Here is a 24,552-nt window from a genome sequence, read left to right as displayed (position 1 = left end):
TAGGTAGTAAACCTTAAACTGAAATTCCAGATAGATAGATGGATGGATAGATAGATAGATAGATAGATAGATAGATAGATAGATAGATGATAGATAAATGCCTAGAAGTAAGTTCCATTTTATTCAATGGGACTTGCTTCTGACTAGACATGTATAGAAATGCACTGTCAGCCTGTAATCCTAACACCTAGCCAGCAGTGTTGAGGCTTCATAGAGTGCTGAATCCACAGACCTGGCACTTGTAGCGGCCAAAACAGAAGGGGGTGGTCATCCAAAACTTCCCCAACCCACCGGATTGGGTTTCAATTGCTCTGGCAGATCTGTAGATACCAGACTTAATAAATATAGCTTATTATATTTATTGCATCATTTTACCTCAACTTGGAATATAAAACTTTTTATCCGAGTTGAGTAGTTGTGAAATGAGCTTTATAATGGCTAAAGAATTATTACCTCACAGCAATCTGTTTCAGTTTCTCCCAATTTTTCATTTTCCCAATTTTCAGTTCCCCCCATTTCTGTATCAGTTTTTGATTTTTGTAAAAGTCCTCATGAAAATTCATCAGTGAGTCTCCTAATGCACATTTGCTTGTATGCAATTGTGCCTAATAGATTGATTTTAATATACATTTCTGCATGTTATTTTCACTAATTATGCATTTTTATGCACTGTTTAGCCTGGTAAACTCATTTATGGAGCAAGGGGTGCTGTGGTCTAAACCACTGAGCCTCTTGAGCTTGCTGATCAGAAGGTTGGCAGTTTGAATGGGGTAAGCTCCCGTTGCTCTGTCCCAGCTTCTGCCAACATAGCAGAATGTGGTGTTAATATGTGACAGAGGTCTCACTTGCTCTTTTAAAATAAGAGATTTGTCTAACAAGTTAACTGTAATTATTGTCCTTCATTAAGTTTATATTGCATGTTATATTTTGTTTATTCGGAATTATTTTTCAACTCTCAAAAGCTGCTCCCATTTTTTCTATATATGTTTGTTTTCCTCTAAATGGTGGCTTATGGAAGCATGCAGCCCATGACAGTGTCTCTTATTAAAACGACAAGGGATGCACAATTAGTACATTTCCCCACCAAACAGTGATAGTGGGTTCTGCTGTACAGATAATTACAACGGTGCCATAATTGCAGTTACAGGAATTCATGCAACTGGAAGTAACACAGTTGGCAGGAAAGCAGTTCTGATTACTGCCATGCTGTTCCCAAATTCATTTTATGTTAAGCTTATTATCTCGCTTTGATTTCCTAGGACAAAAAGATAAAATTATTTGCTTCAAAGCAAGAAAATGTTTTTATTTCTTCTTCATTAGAAAGGGGGTTGGGAAATGTAATAAATTCTATGTAAGTTTTTTGAATAAGAATAATTTGATTTGAACAAGTTATATTAAAGAATCAATAGGGTATTTTTTACAAATGTATAACACATTTTTTGGGACACGGGTGGCGCTGTGGGTTAAACCACAGAGCCTAGGACTTGCCAATCAGAAGGTTGGCGGTTTGAATCCCCACGACGGGGTGAGCTCCTGTTGCTCGGTCCCAGCTCCTGCCAACCTAGCAGTTTGAAAGCATGTCAAAGTGCAAGTAGATAAATAGGTAAGGTAAGGTAAGGCGGGAAGGTAAACGGCGTTTCCGTGCGCTGCTCTGGTTTGCCAGAAGCAGCTTAGTCATGCTGGCCACATGACCCGGAAGCTGTACGCCGGCTCCCTTGGCCAGTAAAGCGAGATGAGCGCCGCAACCCCAGAGTCAGCCACGACTGGACCTAACGGTCAGGGGTCCCTTTACCTTTATAACACATTTGTTTCATTACATATTTTAAATAAAAAACAAGGAATTTACAAGTATTGTGTTTTATGTTGTCACTATGCAACATTTTTGATGTGCTTTCTGCATCGCAAAGGCATCAATCACATCTTCATCGTCTATTGTAATCACTACTTCTACTTCAATATTCTGTGTGGCTAATGCGCTAAGTCATTCTTCTAACATTTGAGAATACAAATATGTTTTTATACTCCATTTTCTTTGGCTGTGCAATTGGTTGCTGCTGTGCAGAGAAAATTCTGAGTGGTATGCCTGTTTATGGAAAGACGTCTTGTAGTTTGTCTCTCATCATTGCACACATTTTCAAGATGCTTTTATGTCCTTCTGCCATACTTAATAAATAATTTCTGAAGTGGCTGCATTCATTAATGAATGATCCTACCAAGTCATCCTGATAGTAATATTGCAAATCTTTTGTGTGTATCTGCGCTTCTAATTGTTCCATTTCTGGCATTTTAATAGGATCACAAACTTTGAAGAATTAAGGTTCTTATATTCTAACTTTGGTCTCTCCAGTTTTGAGATGAACCTATCAATTATCACATTTATATGTGTTAATTCTGAAGCTTTCATGTGCATTAAATTTTGTTTCAGTTTTATGTGATTCATCACTCTGAAGTTTCTTTTTCTGCTGCTGTTTATTGGACATATCATCAGAGTTGCTCAAACCTGGCTTTTCCATAGCTGCTGGTTCAAAAAATTCAAACGTATCACCAGCATCTTTCACATACAATGTCAATGAATTCTACAGCTCTGCCACAGTACTAACATTGATGTCAGCAGATTGAAACTTCTTGCTAGTAATGTTGAATCAGTCCAGAATGTGTCCCACATTAGTGCTGTCTCCAAGGACTCCAGTTTATTAAACAATCCTGTACCTTTACTGCGAGTTAAGGGTTTCTCTTATTTATAGCAGATCATCATGTAATACTGCAATAATTTGGTTCCAGTTTTGATTAAGCTGTGACAAGCTTCATTTAAAGATGACTGAGTGCCAGACATGCTTTTTTAGAGAAACATTTCTGGATATTGTCAAGTGTGATTCTAATACCTCCCACTGATGAGTAGATGATGAGAAAAATACAGTTTTTGAAGTAGGCCAAGGAATACAATACAGTGGTACCTTGGGTTACATATGCTTCAGGTTACATACGCTTCAGGTTACAGACTCCGCTAACCCAGAAATATTACCTCGGGTTAAGAATTTTTCTTCAGGATGAGAACAGAAATTGTGCTCCGGCGGCGCGGCGGCAGCAGGAGGCCCCATTAGCTAAAGTGGTGCTTCAGGTTAAAAACAGTTTCAGGTTAAGAACGGACCTCCGGAACGAATTAAGTACGCAACCAGATGTACCACTGTAGCTTATTTGCATTTTCAATAGCTTATGTGCATTCTGCTGCACATACCCCGATTAGGTTCAGTGAGTGAGCACGGCATTGCATGAAAACATTGAGCTTTTATTCTCACTAGAAGACCCTTGTACAATCCAGGCATTTTGCTTGCAGTGTTGTATGATTGCCCTCTACAGTATTCAATATTTATATGTCTTAAGTGTGCTAAAAACTGCATCAGCCAGCTGTTGCAGGATTGGCCAGGATTAGGGAGAAAACAAATAAAACACTCTACAGGCTGTTCATTTTCGTTCACATATCAAATTATCAAAGAAAGCTGGTCAACATGACTTATGTCAGGCATTTATACTCATTTTTAAAATGCTTTGCAGAATATGTTTATTCTGTAATGTGATTCAAAACTTTATCTTCCATGTTGTTGATTACTTATCTATTTCAACTTAAGACCCTTGCCTGGGGTTCCATATTTTGATACGTGCTTTACTAAAAATAGATCAATTCAGCTGTGACCATAATAGAGTTTCCATTATGAATAGATCCAAAGCAATTTGTGCTTTCTCTGAAAGACAGTCCTCAAAATGTTAAAGCTTTCACTGCAGCTACAACTCTTCTAAGAACACACCTCCAATACTTGACTTTTTCATCAGTCTGCCCTTCTAATGCATCCACCCTTCCAATGACTGATCCTCACTGTTTCATAGCCAAAACTTAGTTTTTATAGCCAAGAGAATTCTCATACTTATAAATTCATGGGCATGTTTCTAGCCATTAAAACCTTCCTTACCTATGAAATATGTCCCTCCAAGCAAAAGCCATTGGGGAACAAAAAAATAAAAACAAAAACAAAAACAATCCGAGCCTATTGACTTAAGAGTACACTAAGCATTCCTCCTAGTCTTTTCTCCATTCAAGAGGTGTCCTTTAGATAAATGATAAAGACTGCCAGCACCAGAAGGCCTCTTAGACTGCAGAAAATCTTCTTTAAATTTTGTTCATTATCTTCTACATAATCTCACAGTTCTTCATTTATTCTCCATAGGGCTGTATCAATGGTCATCGACAAAAGTGACCATAATTTCTTATTTCACCACAATGAAGCGTATGTTCAATCTCACTGCAGTATTTGGAATCTGCAACAGAGTTATCAGAGCTAGTACCAAGTTCATGACTGTTTGTGCACTGAAATGGAATCAGAGTTTTCTTTTACTTTCCCCCAAGGTTGAGGTCAGTGCTTATATCACTCACCTTGTTTGCATCTTGTATTTGAAAAGTAGTGCTCAGAATGCTGGAACTAACAATATTTTCACTAATAGGTTTCTGAGACTTGTCTTCATTTACTTGTTTTATATACAGTATATAAAAAAAATTCAGGTTCAGAAAATTTATCAATGACGTCACTAGCCTTAGATGCCTGCTTCTTTGCTTTTTCCTATATTCTGCACTGCTCAACCTCTTCTGTTCATCTCATGATAATTTAATAACACCTAAAACCAAACTATTCCCAAAGTTAAGCAACATGTAGCACAATAAACATTCAGAAAACAATGTGATATAACCACCATCACAAATGAGCACAAGTCATCTCACACTAACACAATAATTCATAGAAGGTCCATGCCTACATTATGTACTGCACTGTGGGGCTACTGCAAACACTTTTAAGATGAGCTTCTCCAAGTTGTTCTGCAGTCAGACCAGGATCGATGTAATATGCTCAAACCGTCTTGCCCCACTGAGTAACCTGGCTGCCAAATTCTGCACTAACTGAAGTTTCCAACTGTCTTCATAGGCAGCCCAACGTATATGCTGACTTGAGCCTTTTCCAGATGACCTGTGTAGTGATTTTTTATTTATTTTTTGCATCCTGATATTTTTACACAGAGGTTATATGACATTGTATTGTTTTCCTTGCCTACACCCCTAGAAGTTACATCTCTTTTCAGTTGCTGCTGATTTTAATCATTGTTTGAATTTTTTTTAAATCAATGTTTTCAGTTGTTTTTAATAAATAATGTGTTATATGTTTGTAAACTATGTACAGTAGAGGCTTTCTTACAATCAAGTAATTAATGCTCAATACACAGCAACTTCTGGTTGGTTTGTGTGGCAGTTATAAGGTAAAGGGTAAAGGGACCCCGACCATTAGGTCCAGTCGTGACCGACTCTGGGGTTGCAGTGCTCATCTCACTTTATTGGCCGAGGAAGCCAGCGTACAGCTTCCGGGTCATGTGGCCTGCATGACTAAGCCGCTTCTGGTGAACCAGAGCAGTGCATGGAAACGCCGTTTACCTTCCTGCCGGAGTGGTACCTATTTATCTACTTGCACTTTGATGTGCTTTCGAACTGCTAGGTTGGCAGGAGCTGGGACTGAGCAATAGGAGCTCACCCTGTCACGGGGATTCGAACCGCCAACCTTCTGATTGGCAAGCCCTAGGCTTTGTGGTTTAACCCACAGCGCCACCCAGACACCACCAATAGAAGGAATGGAAGATCCTTTACTTTGCTAATGTACACAGGGCCAGCAGTTAAGAACAAATGTCTGTAAGTTAATGTATGCCCATTATTTGTTAAGCTCTTTATATGAAGATAAATTTAACATTCAAAGCAACAGTACCAGCACAAATTAAAAATGTAAATTTCTCTTGATTACATATCAGCTATTGCTTGCTGGTGGTGTTTTATTCCAAACCAGAAATCTTGTTATTTCTTATGAGCTTTTGTTGGAAAACAGGAACTAAATTTACATTTTGAAATCATACTCTCTCTTTTTTAGAGTTATAAGGGTGCTTTTTCACCTTGAGCTGAGTTAAAAGCTGTTGTATTGATTGCAGTGGTTGGAAACCATCTGTTAAATTTTTAATTTAGCTTTATTTGGCAGGTATGAGTTTTCAATTGATCTCTTGAAAGGCTACGCACATTCTGTCATTGAGCTGCTATCTTCATTTTAAAGATACAATAGCTTGAATTAATATTTTATGTAGTATCTGCATAAATGAATATTGACTAAAAGTATAATTTCAAACTACAACTGCTTACTTGCAAAATAAGGGTTACATGAAAAGCACATATTTCATGAGAGTTGACATTAAATCCTGTGTTTGGGATAATTATTTGAATGGCAACAGATCAGTTATTTGCACCTCTCACCTTTCTGAAGCATGAGACAGTTTCTCTAAATAAGCAGCAGGATGAGGCGGCAAAAGTTTGAGGTGCTAGACAGAAGCTTCAAACTGCAGGTGAGGATGCCCTACTCCCTGTGCATAAAAAAGCATAACACATTATGGCTGCTTTGCTGGATTAATCTTTTTTATGTGGAAATAGTCTTTAAAGAAGACTATTTTTTTAAAATCTCATGTAGTCTGAATAGGTGTATTCTAGTCTGTCACTTTAGCTGCACATTCTGATCTATATATGCAGGAAATGAGGCTGAATTGAGATGAGGGAGTCCGGAGGTAGAAGAATGGACCACTTTAGGTTACATGTGAAAAGGTTTTATGCTTGCATGTGCAAAAAAGCTCCCTGCAAGTATAAAACTAGCATAGCAGGGCTGATGTCCTACTTTTTAACTAGCAGGGACAGATTTTTTAAAATTGGGCACATTCAGAATGGCATCCTGCACCTGCACCCTGAAGCAGTACCATCCATTCCTCTACATCATTCTGCTGTGTGTGTATTCAAGTCTAAACTGGATAAATGCCAAATCAAAGTCATTCTCATTTCAGTTTTTATGTAATTAATGGTACCATTCCTCCGGGCAAAATCTGCAAATTTTCATTTGCAAAAAGATGCCAAGTGGTGTTGCTCAGCTTTAAGAGCTGTCTAAAAATGTAGCTCCTATTTTATAACAGAGTACACTGGAGGATAAGTAGTGTTGTACGGTAGGAGTAAAATTTGGAATGCAGGAGTTCACAGCCATGCCCCCAAGAAAAGCCCAAAAAGCCAGACAGCTTTGTTGATTCATTTTTGTTGATTATTTTATTTACATCTATAGAATGTACAGTATATGCAGCAGGCTACAACATATGTCTAGAAGTCTGAGTTTTACTTGGTGAGTAATAATATTTGTAGGCTTGCATTAACAAAATAGACACAGGTGGCGCTGTGGTCTAAACCACAGAGCCTAGGGCTTGCCGATCAGAAGGTCGGCGGTTCGAATCCCCGCGACAGGGTGAGCTCCCATTGCTCAGTCCCTGCTCCTGCCAACCTAGCAGTTCGAAAGCACATCAAAGTGCAAGTAGATAAATAGGTACCGCTGCAGTGGGAAGGTAAACAGTGTTTCCGTGCGCTGCTCTGGTTTCGCAAGAAGCGGCTTAGTCATGCTGGCGACATGACCCGGAAGCTGTACGCCTGCTCCCTCGGCCAGTAAAGCGAGATGAGTGCCACAACCCCAGAGTCATTCGCAACTGGACCTAATGGTCAGGGGTCCCTTTACCTTTACTGTTACTGTGTTTTGATATGTGACCAACAAAGCAACTAAAATAATTTAAAATTTTATTTAACTCATTACTGATTAGTAGAGGAGTGTCAAAAAAACTTCATGTAAACTAGGTAGAAATGCTTGCCTCTTTTGCTTTCAGCTGTTCTTAAAATATTCTAGCCCCAAAGCTAATTAAGCATTTTTTCAAAAATAAAAAAGTTAGCCATTTTATAGCCACTGATTCCAATGTGAGTAAATCTCCTTAAATTCCGACGTATTTTAGCAGAAGTGAATGTAGATTCCTCTGTAAGAGATTCTTTTGTTGGAGGAGTAGATAGGTAGCCGTGTTGGTCTGCCATAGTCAAAATAAAAAAATTCCTTCCAGTAGCACCTTAAAGACCAACTAAGTTAGTTCTTGGTATGAGCTTTCGTGTGCATGCACACTTCTTCAGATACACTGAAACAGAAGTTGCCAGATCCACCTTATACCGCAAACCAACTGACCGACAAACATATCTACATGCCTCCAGCTACCATCCCAAACATACCAAACAGTCCATTGTATACAGCCAGGCACTACGTTACAGCCGCATCTGTTCCAACTCTACAGACAGAGACTCTCACCTAAGAGATCTACAGCTAACCTTCTCAGAACTAAAATACCCAGCAGATGAAGTTAAACAACAGATCAACAGAGCCAGACTGATACCCAGAGAGAACTTGCTGCAAGACAGACCCAAAAAAGAAAATAACAGAACACCTCTAGTCATCACATACAGCTCCCAAGTTAAAACAGTACAACGCATCATCAGAGATCTACAACCTCTCCTGGACAATGACAGTTCTTTCTCAAGCTCTGGGAGGAAGACCTTTCATTGCCTACAGACAGCCACCCAATCTTAAACAACTCCTAACCCACAATAATACTACAACCAGACTTAACACAGACACTGGCACCAGAGCCTGCAATAAACCCAGATGCCAACTTTGCTGCCACATACACCCGGACAACACCATTACTGGCCCCAACAACATCACACATACCATCTCGGGACTATTTAATTGCTCATCGTCTAACATTGTGTATGCCCTCAAATGCCAACAGTGTCCTTCAGCTCTCTATATTGGACAAACAGGCCAAACCTTACGCCAAAGAATAAACGGACATAAATCTGACATCAAGAATCACAAAACAGAGAAACCAGTAGGAGAACACTTCAATCTCCCAGGACATTCTATACAAGATCTCAAAGTAGCTGTTTTACTACAAAGGAATTTCAGAAACAGACTGGAAAGAGAAGCTGCTGAATTACAACTCATTACCAAACTTAAAACAATGGAAAAACCTGGGCTGAACAAAGACATTGGATTCTTATCTCACTATACATGACTAAACCATTTCTCACCTCCTCACCCCTTGCCTTCTCCTGTAAGATCTATTACAGTCGTTAAGAGTCGTCAACAGGCTCTCCCAGCTATCTGCCTATCTCCCATTCCCACCACCCTTCTGAGTAACACCCCTCCCCACCTTCTCACTATATAGAAGGATCTGGCAACTTCTGTTTCAGTGTATCTGAAGAAGTGTGCATGCACACGAAAGCTCATACCAAGAACTAACTTAGTTGGTCTTTAAGGTGCTACTGGAAGGAATTTTTTTATTTTGTTGGAGGGTTTTTGGGTTTTTGGGTTATAATAAAAATAATAATAATAATGTGATGAGTTTGTGGTTAGATTAAATTGGTTTTTTAAATCCCTTCCAATCCTGTGATTATATAGATGTAACATGGAGTGGGAGGGTGGGCAGAGACAAACCATTTTTTAAACCAAAGTAAGTCTGCTATGTAATGTAAGCAAGCACAGCAAAACTTAACAGCTGGAGAACTATCTGGAAAATGGGTGGAATGGGGCTTGTCTTCCTCCCCCATTCCCCTGCCTGGTGGTTTCATCAAGGTATCTGTGTGTGAAAGTGAACAGAAGAGATTGGTAATATTGGACACAGAGGTCCTTCTTGCTCTCTGTGAGCATCCAAACGATAGCGTTAGGAAGCACCCTAGAAATCTGATGGGGAGCAGGGTAAGTTGGAGTTTTAATGCTGGGAATCTTTCCATGCTAACAACTATACTGCAGTGGAACCAGAGCTTCAGGCAAGCATGAAGGGTGAAAAACCTATATGCATCTCAGGGCATTCCTTTAGCGCCTTTCTGGATTGAACAGTGCGAGTCAAGACTCATTTAATTGGGGGTACCGTTATTTGGATTATTTTACTGGCTGGTTCATGTGACACCAGCCTCTTCGTAGGCTTTCTGCACACCCTTTGTTCCCTCTGGGAGCTGTTGGCAGTGGATAAGACAGTGGTCCTACTGCCCCCTTTTAATGTATTTGGGGGTCAGCTTGATATTGTTGCTCAAACATCTGCTTGCTGTGGTGAAGCTGTTTGCCTTGAAGGAAGTTATTCTTGTTATGCTTCCTCTGAAGCAAGTGTTGCCTTTTCAGATCCTATCATTTGCTAGAGCAGTTAAATTTTGCATGCAGGGTGGTTGCCCCTGGCTGCCCCTTCCGTTCTTGCTTGGCCAGGTTGACTCATGGCCCGGGGTCCCTTCATCATCATGTACACCGGCCTTGAGCCTGGCAGGGCAAGCCAATCACATTTATTTAGGAATCCAGATGGATATCATTGCTAAAACATACCACTTGCCTATGTAGAAGCTGTCTGCCTTGAAGGAAGTTATTTTGTAATACTTCCTCTGAAGCAAGTGATGCTTCATCACATCCGATCTTGCTGGGTCACTTAATTAATCTTGCATGCAGAGTGTTGCCCCAGACCACCCCTTCCATTCCCGCAGGCCAGGCTGCCTGCGGCATGAGGTCCCCTTACCTTCGTGTATGCTTACCAAGTGAGGTGAAGGCAGATCTCATGCGATGGTTTGCAATTTTTTATTTCAGGGGCTGCTGGTGTGCAAAGCCATGGCCTCAAGCCCGGTGTGGTGAAGCAATCATCTGACCTAACTTTTCTTGAGTTTTCCCCATTGTAGTAGCAGTTCACATGTGGCCCGAGGAGTTCAGTAACCATTGGATCTGCTTTTGGTCTGATAACCAGGCAGTGGTGAGCGTCTTGGCAAAACAGTCCTCACGCTCCAGCAGAGTCTCCGCCCCTCCGCTCATGCTTCAAGCTGCGCTGCTTAAGGTTTAATATTCTGCTTTCTGCTCTCCTGATTACGGGATCCTCTAATGATGTTGCTGACGCTCTATCCCATTTTCAGATGGAGCGCTTCAGATCCTGGGCTCCAGACACTCAGCTACTGCCAGACTTTTCCAGACCACCTGTGGCATTTTGACAACAGTTAGTTGTCAATTACAGAAAGCAACAGCTTCCATTTCCCCTTCTGCTTTTAGCTCTTATGAGAAGGCCTGGATGGATTTCTTAGCCTTAAGCTGGCAGTCCTCGGCCATTCAGAAGATCTGGCCCCCATCCTCTGAGCAGATCCTGCAGTATTTGGTCTACCTGCTGCAGATTGGATGTGCTGTTAAAACTATCAGTATTCAACTGCAATGTCTGTTATAGAAAGCTTTAATTTTCAGAGACCCTTGTATAAAGTCTGTCGTGCGCAGGGCCTTGGAAAGTTGGAATAGACTCCAACCTCATACGACAGTGGGCAGGAAGTCGGTCAGTTTTTACCTATGCAGTATCTGCAACAAGTTATAACTTGTCTGCTGGTTAAAGATCAAGGCGAGACTCCTTTCAGTATTCCATTGCATTTTTGGTGCACTGAGGGTTGGGGAAATTGTGTTGGAGCCAGCAAGGGGCTGAGAGTCTGGAGGCTTATTGCTTCAGGACTTTTCCTTATCTGCTTGGAGCTGGTCATTAGAGTTGGGAACTCTAAAACAGACCTAGTGGGCAGGAGTGCCACCATCAGGCTTCCCCTCACAGGTGAGGAGGGCCCTTGCCCAGTTATGGATACCAGAAATATTTGGCTTTTCATTCCCCTGGGGGCTGGCCCGCTCCTAGTGCATGAAAATGGGTTCCCGTTAGCCAGGCATCAATGTGCTAACGTCGTGCGCCAGTTATTACGGCCTGCGGCTTGCCTACCACTGAACACGCCTCATTCCTTCTGAATAGGGCTGCTGCAAAGGCTGCACACTGGGGGCCTGTCAGTAGACAGGATTGTGAATACGGGTCATTGGAAGTCTGATGCTGACAAGGGTTACATCAGAAAGTGTCACCAATGATGTCTGTGCTGGTGCCTGTCTGTTATTTCCTTTTTTCATAGGAGCAGCTATGCAAATTTGGATTGGCGATTGAGCAGGCCAGAAAGCATGTTAATAAGGCAGTGGAAAATAAATAAAATAAAATAAATAAATAAATATAAAATAAATAAATAAATAAATAAATAATAAAGCATTGTACACTGGGCTGGCAAGCGCGCTGACGAGTCTGGACTGGGGCGCCATCTCAGTCTTCCTGCCCATGCAGGGGCGCCGACTTATAAAAAATATTGGGGGGGCCCATACCGGGGTCCTGCCGCTGGTTCGCTCGGGTAGCCGGGAGAACGCAGTTCGAGGTGGCGGTGTTGGGGAGAGACCCTCGCTCAGGGCGCCACTAGACTTGGCGGCCGGCGGCCTATCTGGGGGGTTTTGGAGCGTATTTCGGCGGAGCGATTGGGGAGGAGGGGGCTTGTTGCCGGATTCTTCAGCTGAGCCGGACATCCGCTGCTGGGGGTCCCTGGGCCGAGTTGTGAGCACGGCCTGCTGAAGGGAGATCCAGCCGATTGCGCGACGGGGACGGCCGGGGCTCTCCGGCTAGGGCGCGCGGCTGGCTGGCTGGAGAGGGAGCAGGTGGGGAGGAGGCGGGGGTCCTCACTCTCTTAGGAAACGCACCCGTGCGCCCGATTGCCACGAAGTCCGAAGGGTGCGTGTGTGGAATTAAAAAGCAAAAACGAGATACGGGCAGGGCAGGCAAAGAGATTTCTGCAAGAGGATGGAGGGCAGGTTGAAGAGAAAATCACTCAGGATGAGACAGTCAAATCAGCCATGATAAAATGGGCTCAGGATATTGGGTATAACATCATGTTTGAGGACTGGGAAAGGTTATGGACCACCGGAATGAAATTCACGGCATGTAATGCCTTGAAGGAAAATATTATGAAAATGATTTATAGGTGGTACATGACCCCAGTCAAGCTTGCAAAAATATATCACCTGTCTGATAATAAATGTTGGAAATGTAAGGAGGCTGAAGGGACATTCTTTCACCTCTGGTGGACTTGTCCAAAAGTGAAGGCCTTCTGGGAAATGATCTATAATGAGTTAAAAAAGGTATTTAAGTATACCTTTCCCAAGAAACCAGAGGCCTTCCTCTTGGGCATTGTTGGCCAGAAAGTGTTAAAGAAGGATAGAACTTTCTTTATGTATGCAACTACAGCAGCAAGAATACTTATCGCAAAATATTGGAAGACACAAGATTTGCCCACACTGGAAGAGTGGCAGACGCAATTGATGGACTACATGGAACTGGCTGAAATGACTGGCAGAATCCGAGATTTGGGAGAAGAAACAACGGAAGAGGACTGGAAAAAATTTAAGGACTATTTACAAAAACAATATAAGTTGTATGAATGTTAAAAATTTACACGATTCGGAAACTATAGCTTCAGCAATTAGATTTGGGAAACAGGAAATTATATTTTAAGTAAGAAAAGGTCAAAATCTAAGGTAATACTATGTTTAATTTAAGATATAAGTAACTGATGAAAAGTATGTTAAATTTAGAGGTATAGTATTTGAAAAGTACAAAATAAGGTACGAAACAAGGTAATAGTTTGCTGATATCTTTATTATAAAGAATGCAGGGTAAGGGAGATGCGAGGAAGTCCAGTTAGTTATATAAAAAATGTGTTGAATGGTTGGTTTTCTTTTCTTCTTTTTCTTCTTTTCTTTTTCTTGTTCTTTTACTTTTTTCTTCAGTGTATGTTTCTAACTTTGTATTTGAAAACTTAATAAAATATTTATTAAAAAAGAAGAAGAGAAAATCCTTTCGCTTTTCTGGGGCGCAGGGAAGTCTCAGAGCCGGAGGTTGGGGAAGGGACCCCCTTTGCTCTGCCCTCTTCTCCCGTCTTAGATTTGCATGGGGGTCCCCGCCCGAGCTTGCCTGGCCACCGGGCCACACAAGGGCCGCGCTCTACACGGCGCACCTTGCTAGCCGCGCAGCTGTCCTCCGCGGCTGTGGAGCGGCCCTGCGCCGGTGCCCAGCTCCTCTGGGCGCCCTCTGCGCTGCCAATGACAAGCGGGCGACGTCGCGGGCGGGGAAGGCGTCGCTTTCTTTCCCGATCCTGCATCCTCCCAGTCTTCCAGCCCTTTTTTGGGTTGGAAGCTCGTCTCGTTTGCCCTTCTCCTTTCTTCACCCTGCGCGCAATTTTCCTCCCTCGTCTCCCTCCCCATTTCTCCTTCCTTCCTTCCTTCCTGACTGACTGACGGGCTTGGGCTCGGGCTTCGGGTAGGGCTCGGGCTCGAGCTCGGGCTCGGGCAGCCACAGCGTCGGCGGTGTTGGCGATCGGCGGCGCGGGGGGATGGCCCTCCCGGGGGAGCCGGCGCTGCTCAATGGGGTTGCCAAGGAGACAGGCCGGCCGCCCCCCTCCCCCGGCCCGGCGCCCCCCGCCGCGCCGGTGCCCGTTATCGAGCTGGTGCGCGCCGGGCGCCCTATAAAAGCCGCGGACGCGCCCACCGTCGCCCGAGATTATTGGGGGGGCTGAGCCCCCCCAAACAAATTTTTGAGGGGCCTCGGGCCCCCTCAAGCCCCATGGAGTCGGCGCCTATGTGCCCATGTGAACATATACTGGGTGTCCAGATGGGGAATGCTTTGGGAGGAGTTCCTTCCTTTGGTGCGGTCGAGTGTGACCTGTGCAGACCCTCCCGCAGTGCTAGTGGTGCAGCTGGACGAGAATGACTTGCGGTCTTCTTACAGCATAAGTTTGCGTTCCTGCATGCAGGAGGACTTGGATGAGTTGATGGCAGCTCTCCCTGGACTCAAAATAATTTAAGGCATTGGTACAAGGTGGTCTGGAGGGGGGGGTCGGAGCACCTGTCCCCTCCAATGCGCAAAGGTAATCCTTTAAAGGAATCCAAGGATTTGCCATGCTTTTGTCGACCCCTTTCGAGGGGTAGGGCCACGCAAGGGTCCCTGGAGCATTTGGGGTGCACTTGAGTCTGATCCTGGTTCATTGCTCCCCCACGATGTTTGCTTGTACTGACGATATGGTGGGGCCCAGTCGTCAGTGCTGCCCTGCTGAGGTCAGGTGCAGATAGTCGGAACCAATGCCTAGACAAACTACCACCTAGCAGGCCAGAAAGCATTTTAATAAGGCGGTGGAAAATAAAATAAAATACAATAAATAAAATAATAAATAAATAAATAAATAAAATAAAATATAAATATAAATAAATAAAATAAAATAAAATAACAGTGGTTCTGTGATATTGCACCCTGCTATTTCCTTCAAGGCTGTTGCCCTCTTTAGGGCAGATGGGGTGCATCTTTCCCCTATGGGGAACGACACCTGGCTGGATGCGGTTGCTTTGGGATTGAAGGAAGGGTTGCATTTGTGAGTGGTTTGGCGGTGAGCTTCAGTGCTCAGTTGGCGGTTAGGCATTGGTCTGGAATTGGTTGCTGGAGGGGTATGGATTCGGCTGTGCCTGCCCCTCCAAAATGCTGCTGCTGCTGCTGAAGGGTTTTACCGTTAAAGGAACCCAGGGGCTCCCCAATGCTTTTGTCCGAAACCCCCTGGCAAGGGGCTAGGGCCACGCAAGCCCCTGGGAGCATGCTGGGGAGAGGTGAGGCATGGTTCCCAGTCCCGTCTCTCTCCCCAGGTGACTTACCCTTCCTGACTTCGCGGGGGGGGGGGTGCGAATGTCAGAGCTGTCCCTGTGCGGGGGCAGTTAGTGCTACCAATGCCTAAGCAACCACTCACATTGCTGTATTTGAATAAAGTTGTGGCCAAAATTATGCCAAAAAAATTAAACAAAAATTAAGTGTCAATTGTGTTTTCCTTTGGGGTGTATTGGGGACCTCGACACACAACTGTCAGCACCCTGTTGTCTGCCTACAAAGTGCCCACCATTTGGGAATTTTGAGCATGTGTATATGTCTAAGCATCTTGGGAAGCTATTTTCATGAATCTATTGCGTTAATTTGTTTCATGTAATGGGAAAAATTGCTACTTCCCTGGGCGATTGCCAATGGCTTCACTGAGAGCTGCATTCCCAAAGGTTCTTAAACTGAAAAATGTAATTTTTCCAGTAGCATTTATCTGGCTACTAGTAATATCAGTTGCCACTTTAGATGTATATTCTAATAAATGACATTCCAATTAGGACATGGAGTGATCTGGGGGATTAGTATTTAAAAAGCTGCATAACAGTAAAGCTCTTGACGTGATTCTGCATTTAACAATGTGGATGCTGCAGAATGTCATCAGAAATTTTGCTAAATACTAAAACAGGCCTATCTTCAAATTGCTGTGGCTGGTGTCATTCCCATTCCTTGCAATGAGACTTGCAGCAGTTCAGTGCTTTGATGAGAGCAGACTCTTGCAAAAAAAGGCTCTTCAAGGCAATAACAATGCTTTCAGAAATGGGTTTTAGAACATTTAGCACAGGGGTTCTCAAATATTGTTAAAGTAAGTCTCACTCAGTCAAGGATACACCTATTAGAATCCATCTGTGTGAAAGGCAGAGGAGGTGGTCTGTGTAGGCAGCTATTTTTCAGTTTGGGCTCAGATCAAGCTGTTAAAGGAGAAGAGGAAATAAAACCTAGACACTCACAATATATCGGGGTGGGGTGCGTAGATTGTGCATGCATGAAAAGGAGCAATAAAAACTACCAAAAAACCCCAGCTGTGCCACTATTATCTCACTCAATATACAGTATTAGTGAATAGCTATATGCAACTGTAGCACTAATATGCAAGTTTCAGTTCTGAAGTATGGAATGCAGAGTACTGTAATTGGGAGGAAGGGTTCAAATTGAATTCATCTTTGCACAGTGGCTCGGGCCTTCTTAAGGACATCGGGCTTTCACTTTGAGAAATTTAGATTTAGCACAGTAAAGTTTATAGTACAAATGAACACATAATTCACACTGGCCCCCTGGCCTGTAGATTTTACAACCAAGCACATTCCTCACTATGCATAGAACCCACTGTAAATCTGAGCATCTATGTATACATTAATGGACTACTTTGTTGTAATGACCCATTTCTTGATTCAGAACAAGGTTGTCTAATATGAACTATTCCCTTCAAAAACCAGCATCCCTCCTTCTCCTGAGACCAGTTCCCACCTTTGGAAACTTGTGTCACTTAACCAGTTTTATAACTGGAAGCTCAAAGTGGCCCAGATGCTTCTTGCACAGATCTCTCACCCATAAGTTTGAGTCCTGCCCCAGTTTTCCCTTCTCATTTCACACAAAGCTTGTCTAGCAGTAGTGATTATAAAGCTTTTCCCCTGACACATAGACAATTGAATGTGCTTGACTGTATTACCAATCAAATGCTATTTCCCCAAGAATTTGTTTCCAACTCAGACTGTGAACTTTTCATCCAGTAATGCAGATGTCCCAAGTAATGTAGTTTTCAAGGACATGTATTCAGTACTGGCGCTGATGTCCATAAACACTTGTGTAACTGCTTTTGTGTCTATACACATGCATATGTGAACCTGTATTTCCCACATTAAAGCATATGGTTTTCCCCAAATAATCATGAGAACTGTGGGTTGTTAAGAATGCCGGGCATTGTGGCTCTGTCTGCAGGAAACTACAGTTCCTAGGATTCTTTGGGAGAAGCTATCTCCTTTAAATGTGCTTTACTGGAGACAATTGCATGCCATAGATGTTATTGCAATGACAAAGATACTCTGTATATATACACGATATTCCTTTGCTTATTTGAGGAAAATTCGCCAATTCCAATAAGTGCCAATGTAAATGAATCAAACTGTTTAGTTATACAAAATGGGAGACAGTGAGTATAATGACTTTGTGCCAGAGTATATAATGGCTTTAGTTGCAGGAACTCTACTCATTTGCAATGAATACTGCCGTAGTATTCCACCCTTTTATGCTTCCAATTGTCTATGGATCATTTATTCTAGGTGCCATAAGTAGACAACACTCACTTTAAATGTAAATGTTGTGCTGAAAAATATACTCTTCTTTATAGTTTTCTCTGTGAGCAATTTATCTCTCCCAAGGTGAAGCAGAAAAGCCTGAGAGGAGGCCATGGCTCTTTGTAATTCTTAGCTCCAAAGACCCTCTTAACCTACTTTGTTCTCCTTGACGTTTTTTCACTTCTATTTTGCATTTTAGTGAGAAGCCAAATAGAGAGGAAGTGAAAGTAAATTATTAACTAAATACAAACATGGATGCTTTGACTTGTTTTGCTAACCATTATATGTGAAGTTTAGCCATAAATTTCTCCAAAGTGTAAAACCATAAGCAACTTAGCTAAATATCAGACATCAGTCTGAGCACAGAACCCGCAGAGGCCAAATTATGAGGAAGGTCCACATCTTTAGGTGGTAAATGATTTCAGTGCTTTATTTTTCTGGTCTGCTTTAATCTCACTCTAATCACATAGAACTACTTGTTTCCTTTTGCTGTTATTTTCTAAATTTACTACTTAATCCCTGCTACCTTGTCTACCACAGCATGCCTCTTGCCACTAAATCAGTGCCTCAGGTAAAACTGTAGAAGCTTTGGGTGAAGAAGACGGGGAGAATTGTGTGACAGCGGCAAGTGAGGGATGATAATCACCATTAAAATAACTTTTCACTAGTTTATAATAATTGAGAGCAGCCTGGAATTGTGGATGGTGTCAAAGTAATCCCAAACTAGAAGCTGATAGAATTACACTTCAGTATTTAAAAATTAAATGTGGGCAGCAGTCCCATTCTATATATTTTTCCTCAACTTGGCTCAATGATTGTATTTTTATTCATTTCATTTAACATAATTTATATACCACTTAATGGTAAATAAAACCTATGAGCAGTTTATGAAGAAATTAACGTTAAAAGGAAGCTTTTAAAATTCAAAATGTAAGTCACCAGTTAAAAATAAACATTACAAGCTAAATTACAGATTAAAATGCATGTCAATTTTGCATGTCTGGGTAGGTTTTCCTAAACAAAAAGGTGCTGAAAAGAGAATATATATTTGCAGTGACTGAATCTATATATGCATGTTTGGTAAGAAGCAATTATCACTTACATTGTTCAAATAAGTTAATAATAATAATTCAGGACTTCGTGTTTACTGCATGCCAAAAACAAAAATGCTACCATCTGCAATGCCAAATTCACAATTGACAAAATAAAGTAGACAAGTTTAGGTCATCTGAGCTGAGGAACTAATCAGAAATGATTTATCATTCTAATTTAATTTGGCATCAGCAAAAGAATGCCATCGCAAAAAGAAAGAGGAGTGAGATGCACACGCAAACACACACAAAACAGACCTTGGCCGAAACCCATTTCTGACCTCTAATGTCTGGACCTAATGAATATGTCCTATTTAATTGACACCTATTGATTGATTGATTGATTGATTGATTGATTGATTGATACCTATTTAATATGTCTCTATAACCTTGAGATCTAGAAACCCCTGATTAAAAATGAAAGCTGGGTTTGCTCTTTCCATTTTGCCATCCTTTGCTCTTGATTTCTTAGTCATTGTGCTAGAGAGTTGGGACCAGGTATGGGCAAGTTCAAAGCTATTGCTTAGCTACAAAATTCCTAAGTAGCCTTGAACAACACATTGCTTGACTATACCATTTCCACTACTGCTTAGATTCTCTTACCAGCAAGATTTTGGTCACGGAGCAAGGTTTCTACAAAAGCGCAGGAGCCATCCAACTATAAATCACAGGTATATGAGCTAGACAAGGTTGCATCAGCAATAACTAGGCACCAATTTTTTTAGTTGCCCTTGCTCTCCCACCCCTTCCTGGAGCGTGAGCAGGGCCCTGGCTCAGAACATGTGCTGGTTCTGAACCCGTCCTCCTGACTAGGGCTCAGGGAAGGGAAAGGCTGGGGTGATCTGAGGGATCTGAAGCTGGGAGGTAGGACCAGCTAGATTGTGTTAGATCCCCCAAATCCATAGCCCCCCCCCCCGAATGGGACACCTTCTGGAGGGAGGGGCAGTAATCAGGTAGTGGAGGTAGTTTCTACTGCCTCCCTTTGAAACCCATTAAGTGATAGGTGGGCTAGCTTATATGAGTGCAGGCTTGCATTGCTCACTATCTTCGACTACAGCATGTGGAATTCTGAAGATGATGTAAGCATTCACTTTCTCATAAGAGAAGAAGATAATTTGTTATAGTCATGCTAAGCACTCACCTACTTTTTAATACACCTACCCCTAGCCCCACTGTTGCTGTTCTTTTACTGACTGTTGTAATAGTTCATAAAATGTGCACATCACAAGTAATAGGAAAGCTTGCCGTACATAGGGGGAGGTGATTTGTGTAATTTATCAGCTGTTGCAGCAAAGCATGTTTCTTTTTGTTCTAGTTCCACCTAGAAGCGTTCACATTACTTCAGGTACATTGGTTTTACTTTGGGATTACGTTAGAAAATATTAGTAGGGGTGGGGGAATACACATTGTACTTGGAGCATGATTCCTTTATTTTGTATCCTTTATTTTGACTGAGTGAAATAATTTTAAAGCACTGCTTTGTTTCTCCCTCTTACCCCAGGCTATGAATACAGAAGAGGAGCGCGAACACTGGCAAGATAAGGAAAGCTACCTCTGTGCAGTGTGCCTGGATGTTTATTTTAATCCTTACATGTGCTATCCCTGCCACCACATCTTCTGTGAACCTTGCCTACGCACACTCGCCAAAGATAATCCAACCAGCACTCTGTGTCCTCTGTGCCGCACGGCAATCGCCCAAGTTTTTTTCCAATCAGGTATAAAGCTTTCAAAGATATATTTCCTCTTTCCTAGTAACGACCAATAAATATTTAGCTGTCTTCCCTCAAAGTGAATGTTCAGGACTAATTAGACACTGTACTCCAAATCTAGTATAATGGTAACTACTCATACATTAGGCATGATGGTAGCAGATCCATGTGTCTAAAACCACATCTATTCCAGTTATGTAGAGAAAGGGATGGGTACAAATGTTAGTAGCGAAAGTGGAAAGCCAGGAGGGGGTGTTAAACTGTCCCTCACCAAGCCAGGAGGTTCTTCCAAGACACATTTGTCTTCAACTGGGCTTAGAATCACCAATATTGGGAGAAAAGCACACAGGGAGATTGTGTGTGTAGCACTCACTTCTCCATAGCCAAACACCCTGCCCCTACATAAGGGGGGAAGATGCTGCTTGAAACACATAATCAGTTATGTTCTTATCTAGTCGGAGTCTTAGTTTCTCACACTCTTCTTTCAGGTGCATCCAGAACAGCACTCCAGGACACAATTTTTGTTGCAGGAACAAAAATATATGGTTTTAAATAGAATTAACCCTAAATCCCAGGATGCATTCACTTAATAGTCTTACCTGTTGCTAGGTCCACCCCCAACCCTGTTTGATGCAATAAACCCAGAAGCATGGGCTATACAAAAATTAACGATTACAGCAGGTGTTTCAGTTTTTTCCACAATATGATCTATCTCAGTCCAAGTTCCTGTGAATAGCTCAAAGCATTCCTCTCTCACAACATTAAAAATATAGCACTAGAAACCAGAATAGCAGTAATCCATTCTTCTAAGATTTCTCCAGCTATGCAACTTTTGAAATTAAAGAGTGGGTACAAACATTATCTGGTTGAGCTTAGATACCCTGCAGCCCAGAGAGCTTTTTCCTTATTAAGTTTTTAGCTTTGAAATCTGCAGTAACGGGGGAAGAGCACTTGGTATGCCCACAGGACCAGATAAGATGCATTTGTGGTTCAATGGAAATTGAAGAGCTAGCTCATTATTTATTGTACTGTCCATTATATAGCACATCCAGAGATAATCACTTGGGCGCTTTTCTAAAGAGGATGAGTAATGGCCCACAAAATTCCAGATTAATTTTTTTGCTAGGTTTCTGCCAAAATGGTGGCAGAGACAACTTGCCTGATTGAGTCAGGAAGGAAGGCTATTAATTGCAAAGGTGATGAGAATCATTAGTGATCCTGTGTTTATGTATTGAGGTTTTGGACAGCTTTCCTCTGCACTAGAGGCTAGACTATGCTTTCCCCCAATCTTCTCTGCATATTTATTTAGAAAATGTTGATACTATTCTTCATCCTACAACTGATCACAGAATGATATCCAGCAAAATATAAAAACATTATAAAACACAAACAATAATTTAAGAATAATGGAAACACTAAACCATCTTAAAATCATAAAAGAATAAGGCAAAGGCTAATCTCTACCAATTTCCTGCCACTTAAGTACTGCAAGCTGATAGACTACCTAGAAACTTCATCAGCTAATAATCTACTTTAGGGCGCTGCTATATAAAGTTTCAGAGAGCTCTTTAATTGCATGTGCTCAGCTTCCTTAGCTATGATTGAGACCCTTCTGCTTTAAAATCTATACTTAATATCTGTATGTTTACTTCCTAGACTGCAGCTCTTTATATAGCTAGGGATGCTATATAAGTATTCAAGAAGATATCACATCATAAATAAATAAGCTAAAAGTATTGCTCTGCTTTCCTTTGGACCCCATCAGTGAGTCCAGTGAGTCTTGTCGTCTGAGCAACCCAGGACCTCCATACAAACTGCCCAGGCTTATGCTCCAGAGAGGTCACTTTAGTGCTGCAAGTACACTGACATGTAGCCTTGAACCACAGTGTATATAGCTAGACATCCCCAAATGCTTACATGCAACCTATCTAGAATCTGCTGTGGCCAGATCCTAAGCATCCTTGTTCAGTGGAACTTATTCCCTGGTAAGAATGGATAGGATTGCAACCCAGGTCATGCAACTGTAGCCTGTATTTTAAAGTATACAATGCTTACAAGTGCTATATTTATTTTAAAAAAACTGCTGCAGGAACGCAACCAATTTTTAGATCATGCTTGCCAGGTTTTCTTATATGTGTTTTGTATTGAATGTTTAATTTTTTTTGGATTTTAAAATTCCTTTATGTGCTGCATGGAGACTCTCTGTGTGTGTAATATGTGAGAAAAGTAAATAAAATATTTGGCAATTACAAAATTTACATTATGAAGTGGTTAAGATTTGTGACGTGTTTTTTTCCTTCCCCCACACTGCAGAACTGAACAATTCAACAAAGGCTCACTTTCCTATTGAATATTCAAAATTAAAGGAAAACTTTCAAGAATCCGGTTTAGCAAAATGGCCCCTCCCTAGTTGCAGGAAGGCATTCAGAGTTATTGAAGGTAAGAAAGATTGCTAAATATTTTGCCTTTTCATGTGTCACATGCAGCCTGTAGCATTCATGTGAATGGATTTGATGCCATTTCTTGGCCGCTACCTGTAAATTTTGCAGCCTAAGGTCTACAGATTCATTACATTACATGCGCCAGAGTTCATAACAGGACACTACTGGGGCCCTGTATTGAAAGAGTACAGGATAATACCACTGTTCAGATTGGTGGGTCTAACTGGTATTTGGGGTAGTTTGCACCATGTTGTACAATATTATTGCTGTGTTTCACATTTGAAATCTAGGTATGCGACATTTTCCTGTAAACTTACTTTACTGTCAGTTTCCCCAGGAAATACAGGTGTGAACCACCTGAAGTTTGCTTTCTTTTTCATTCAGCTTCCTACTAACTTCCACTTACAGGTTTTCAAATTCTTAAACAGATTATAAATGCTTCTAAATAAATAAATAAAACTATTGCCCTATGCAATGACTTGTACAATCTTAGAATAATATAACTATGATATTTGATTCAGCAACAGCCATTGCCCTCTAATATGCATTGTTGCCTCATGGGGCTTGGACATGGAATTGCTTGGAGTTGGCTTAAGCTGAGGTCCTTTCTGTTTAACGAATGCTAAGAAGTAGGCAGAAAAAGAACCAGAGACCCTCTATCATGGACAGAATAGGCACTGCCATGACATGACTTTATCACTTATTCTAGGGAGCAGAGCCCTGCACTGACTTGGTTTTATTTGAAACATTATTCTGGCAAGCCTTTGAACAAGATTGGAAGGTTAACTCTAAGGGTACTATATCCAGAATTGATAGAGTTGACCCAAAAGCATCTTCCAATGTAGTACTGTAAAACTGGGTCAGTCAAGGTCAGTCCTTTTTTACTGAAAGCAACAAAAAAATGTTCTGTGGCCTATGGAGCATTTATGGTTCTGCTCCCAGGCAAAATTTACAACCAGCAAAGACTATGCTTTTCTCTTCTTTCATTGAGTACCATTGTCCTTCTAGCCTTGTGCTGAGCATGTATTTTTTGTTGTTACATAACTGCCATAAACACAGCACAGGACACACATTGTTGCTGGTATCCTTGTTTGCCCAATGTCACTTTGAAAAGAGTAGTCATGCAGTATGAAATGACAGATCTGATGGAAGCAACTTCAAAGAGTTGATCTAGCTAAATGTCAGATAAAGGAAGGAATCTCCAGAAATGCTGTTGGGATTTTAGAAAGAATAATCATAAAGAGAAGGAATGTCTAGATGCCCTATAACATTATTTGCAGATGTATATTCAAGAGTGAAGATAAGATGACAGAGGTGGATTTGGGCATGACCTCTACTTCTGTCACAGGCTTGAAACTGATGGTTCATTAAACCAAGCTTTGTAATTCTGTTATTTAAAATACCAAAATTTAAGAGCAGTTTTAGTATTTCAGTGAACTTCTTCAGGAGGTTGTACATTTCCTTCCTTGTAGGCTTTTATGAGAAAGGTTGAATAGGCACCTGACAGGGATGCTTTAGGTACACCTATATTGGCAGAGATTAGGGAACTGAACAA

At 41.6% G+C, this 24,552-nt stretch overlaps 1 protein-coding gene across 7 annotated transcripts in view; it reads left to right on the top strand.

The window, feature by feature from the left end:
* The window catches only part of RNF180 (ring finger protein 180), a 58,104-nt gene that overhangs the window by 20,859 nt on the left and 12,693 nt on the right, over positions 1-24,552 (top strand). For 4 of the 7 annotated variants that reach the window (XM_083465330.1, XM_083465329.1, XM_083465331.1 and 1 more), the window contains 4 exons: positions 19,441-19,518; positions 20,163-20,192; positions 20,349-20,562; positions 22,870-22,995. In XM_083465330.1, the coding sequence (XP_083321456.1) occupies positions 19,441-19,518; positions 20,163-20,192; positions 20,349-20,562; positions 22,870-22,995 (448 nt within the window). The remainder of the gene's footprint in view (positions 1-19,440; positions 19,519-20,162; positions 20,193-20,348; positions 20,563-22,869; positions 22,996-24,552) is intronic. The other 3 variants (XR_014517070.1, XM_083465334.1, XM_083465332.1) reach the window with 1 other exon arrangement.

The sequence above is a fragment of the Podarcis liolepis genome (genome assembly GCF_965112155.1).
Source record: "Podarcis liolepis genome assembly, chromosome: 11".
In the NCBI taxonomy this organism is placed as follows: Eukaryota; Metazoa; Chordata; class Lepidosauria; order Squamata; family Lacertidae; genus Podarcis; species Podarcis liolepis.
This window is presented reverse-complemented; position numbering and strand designations above follow the sequence as displayed.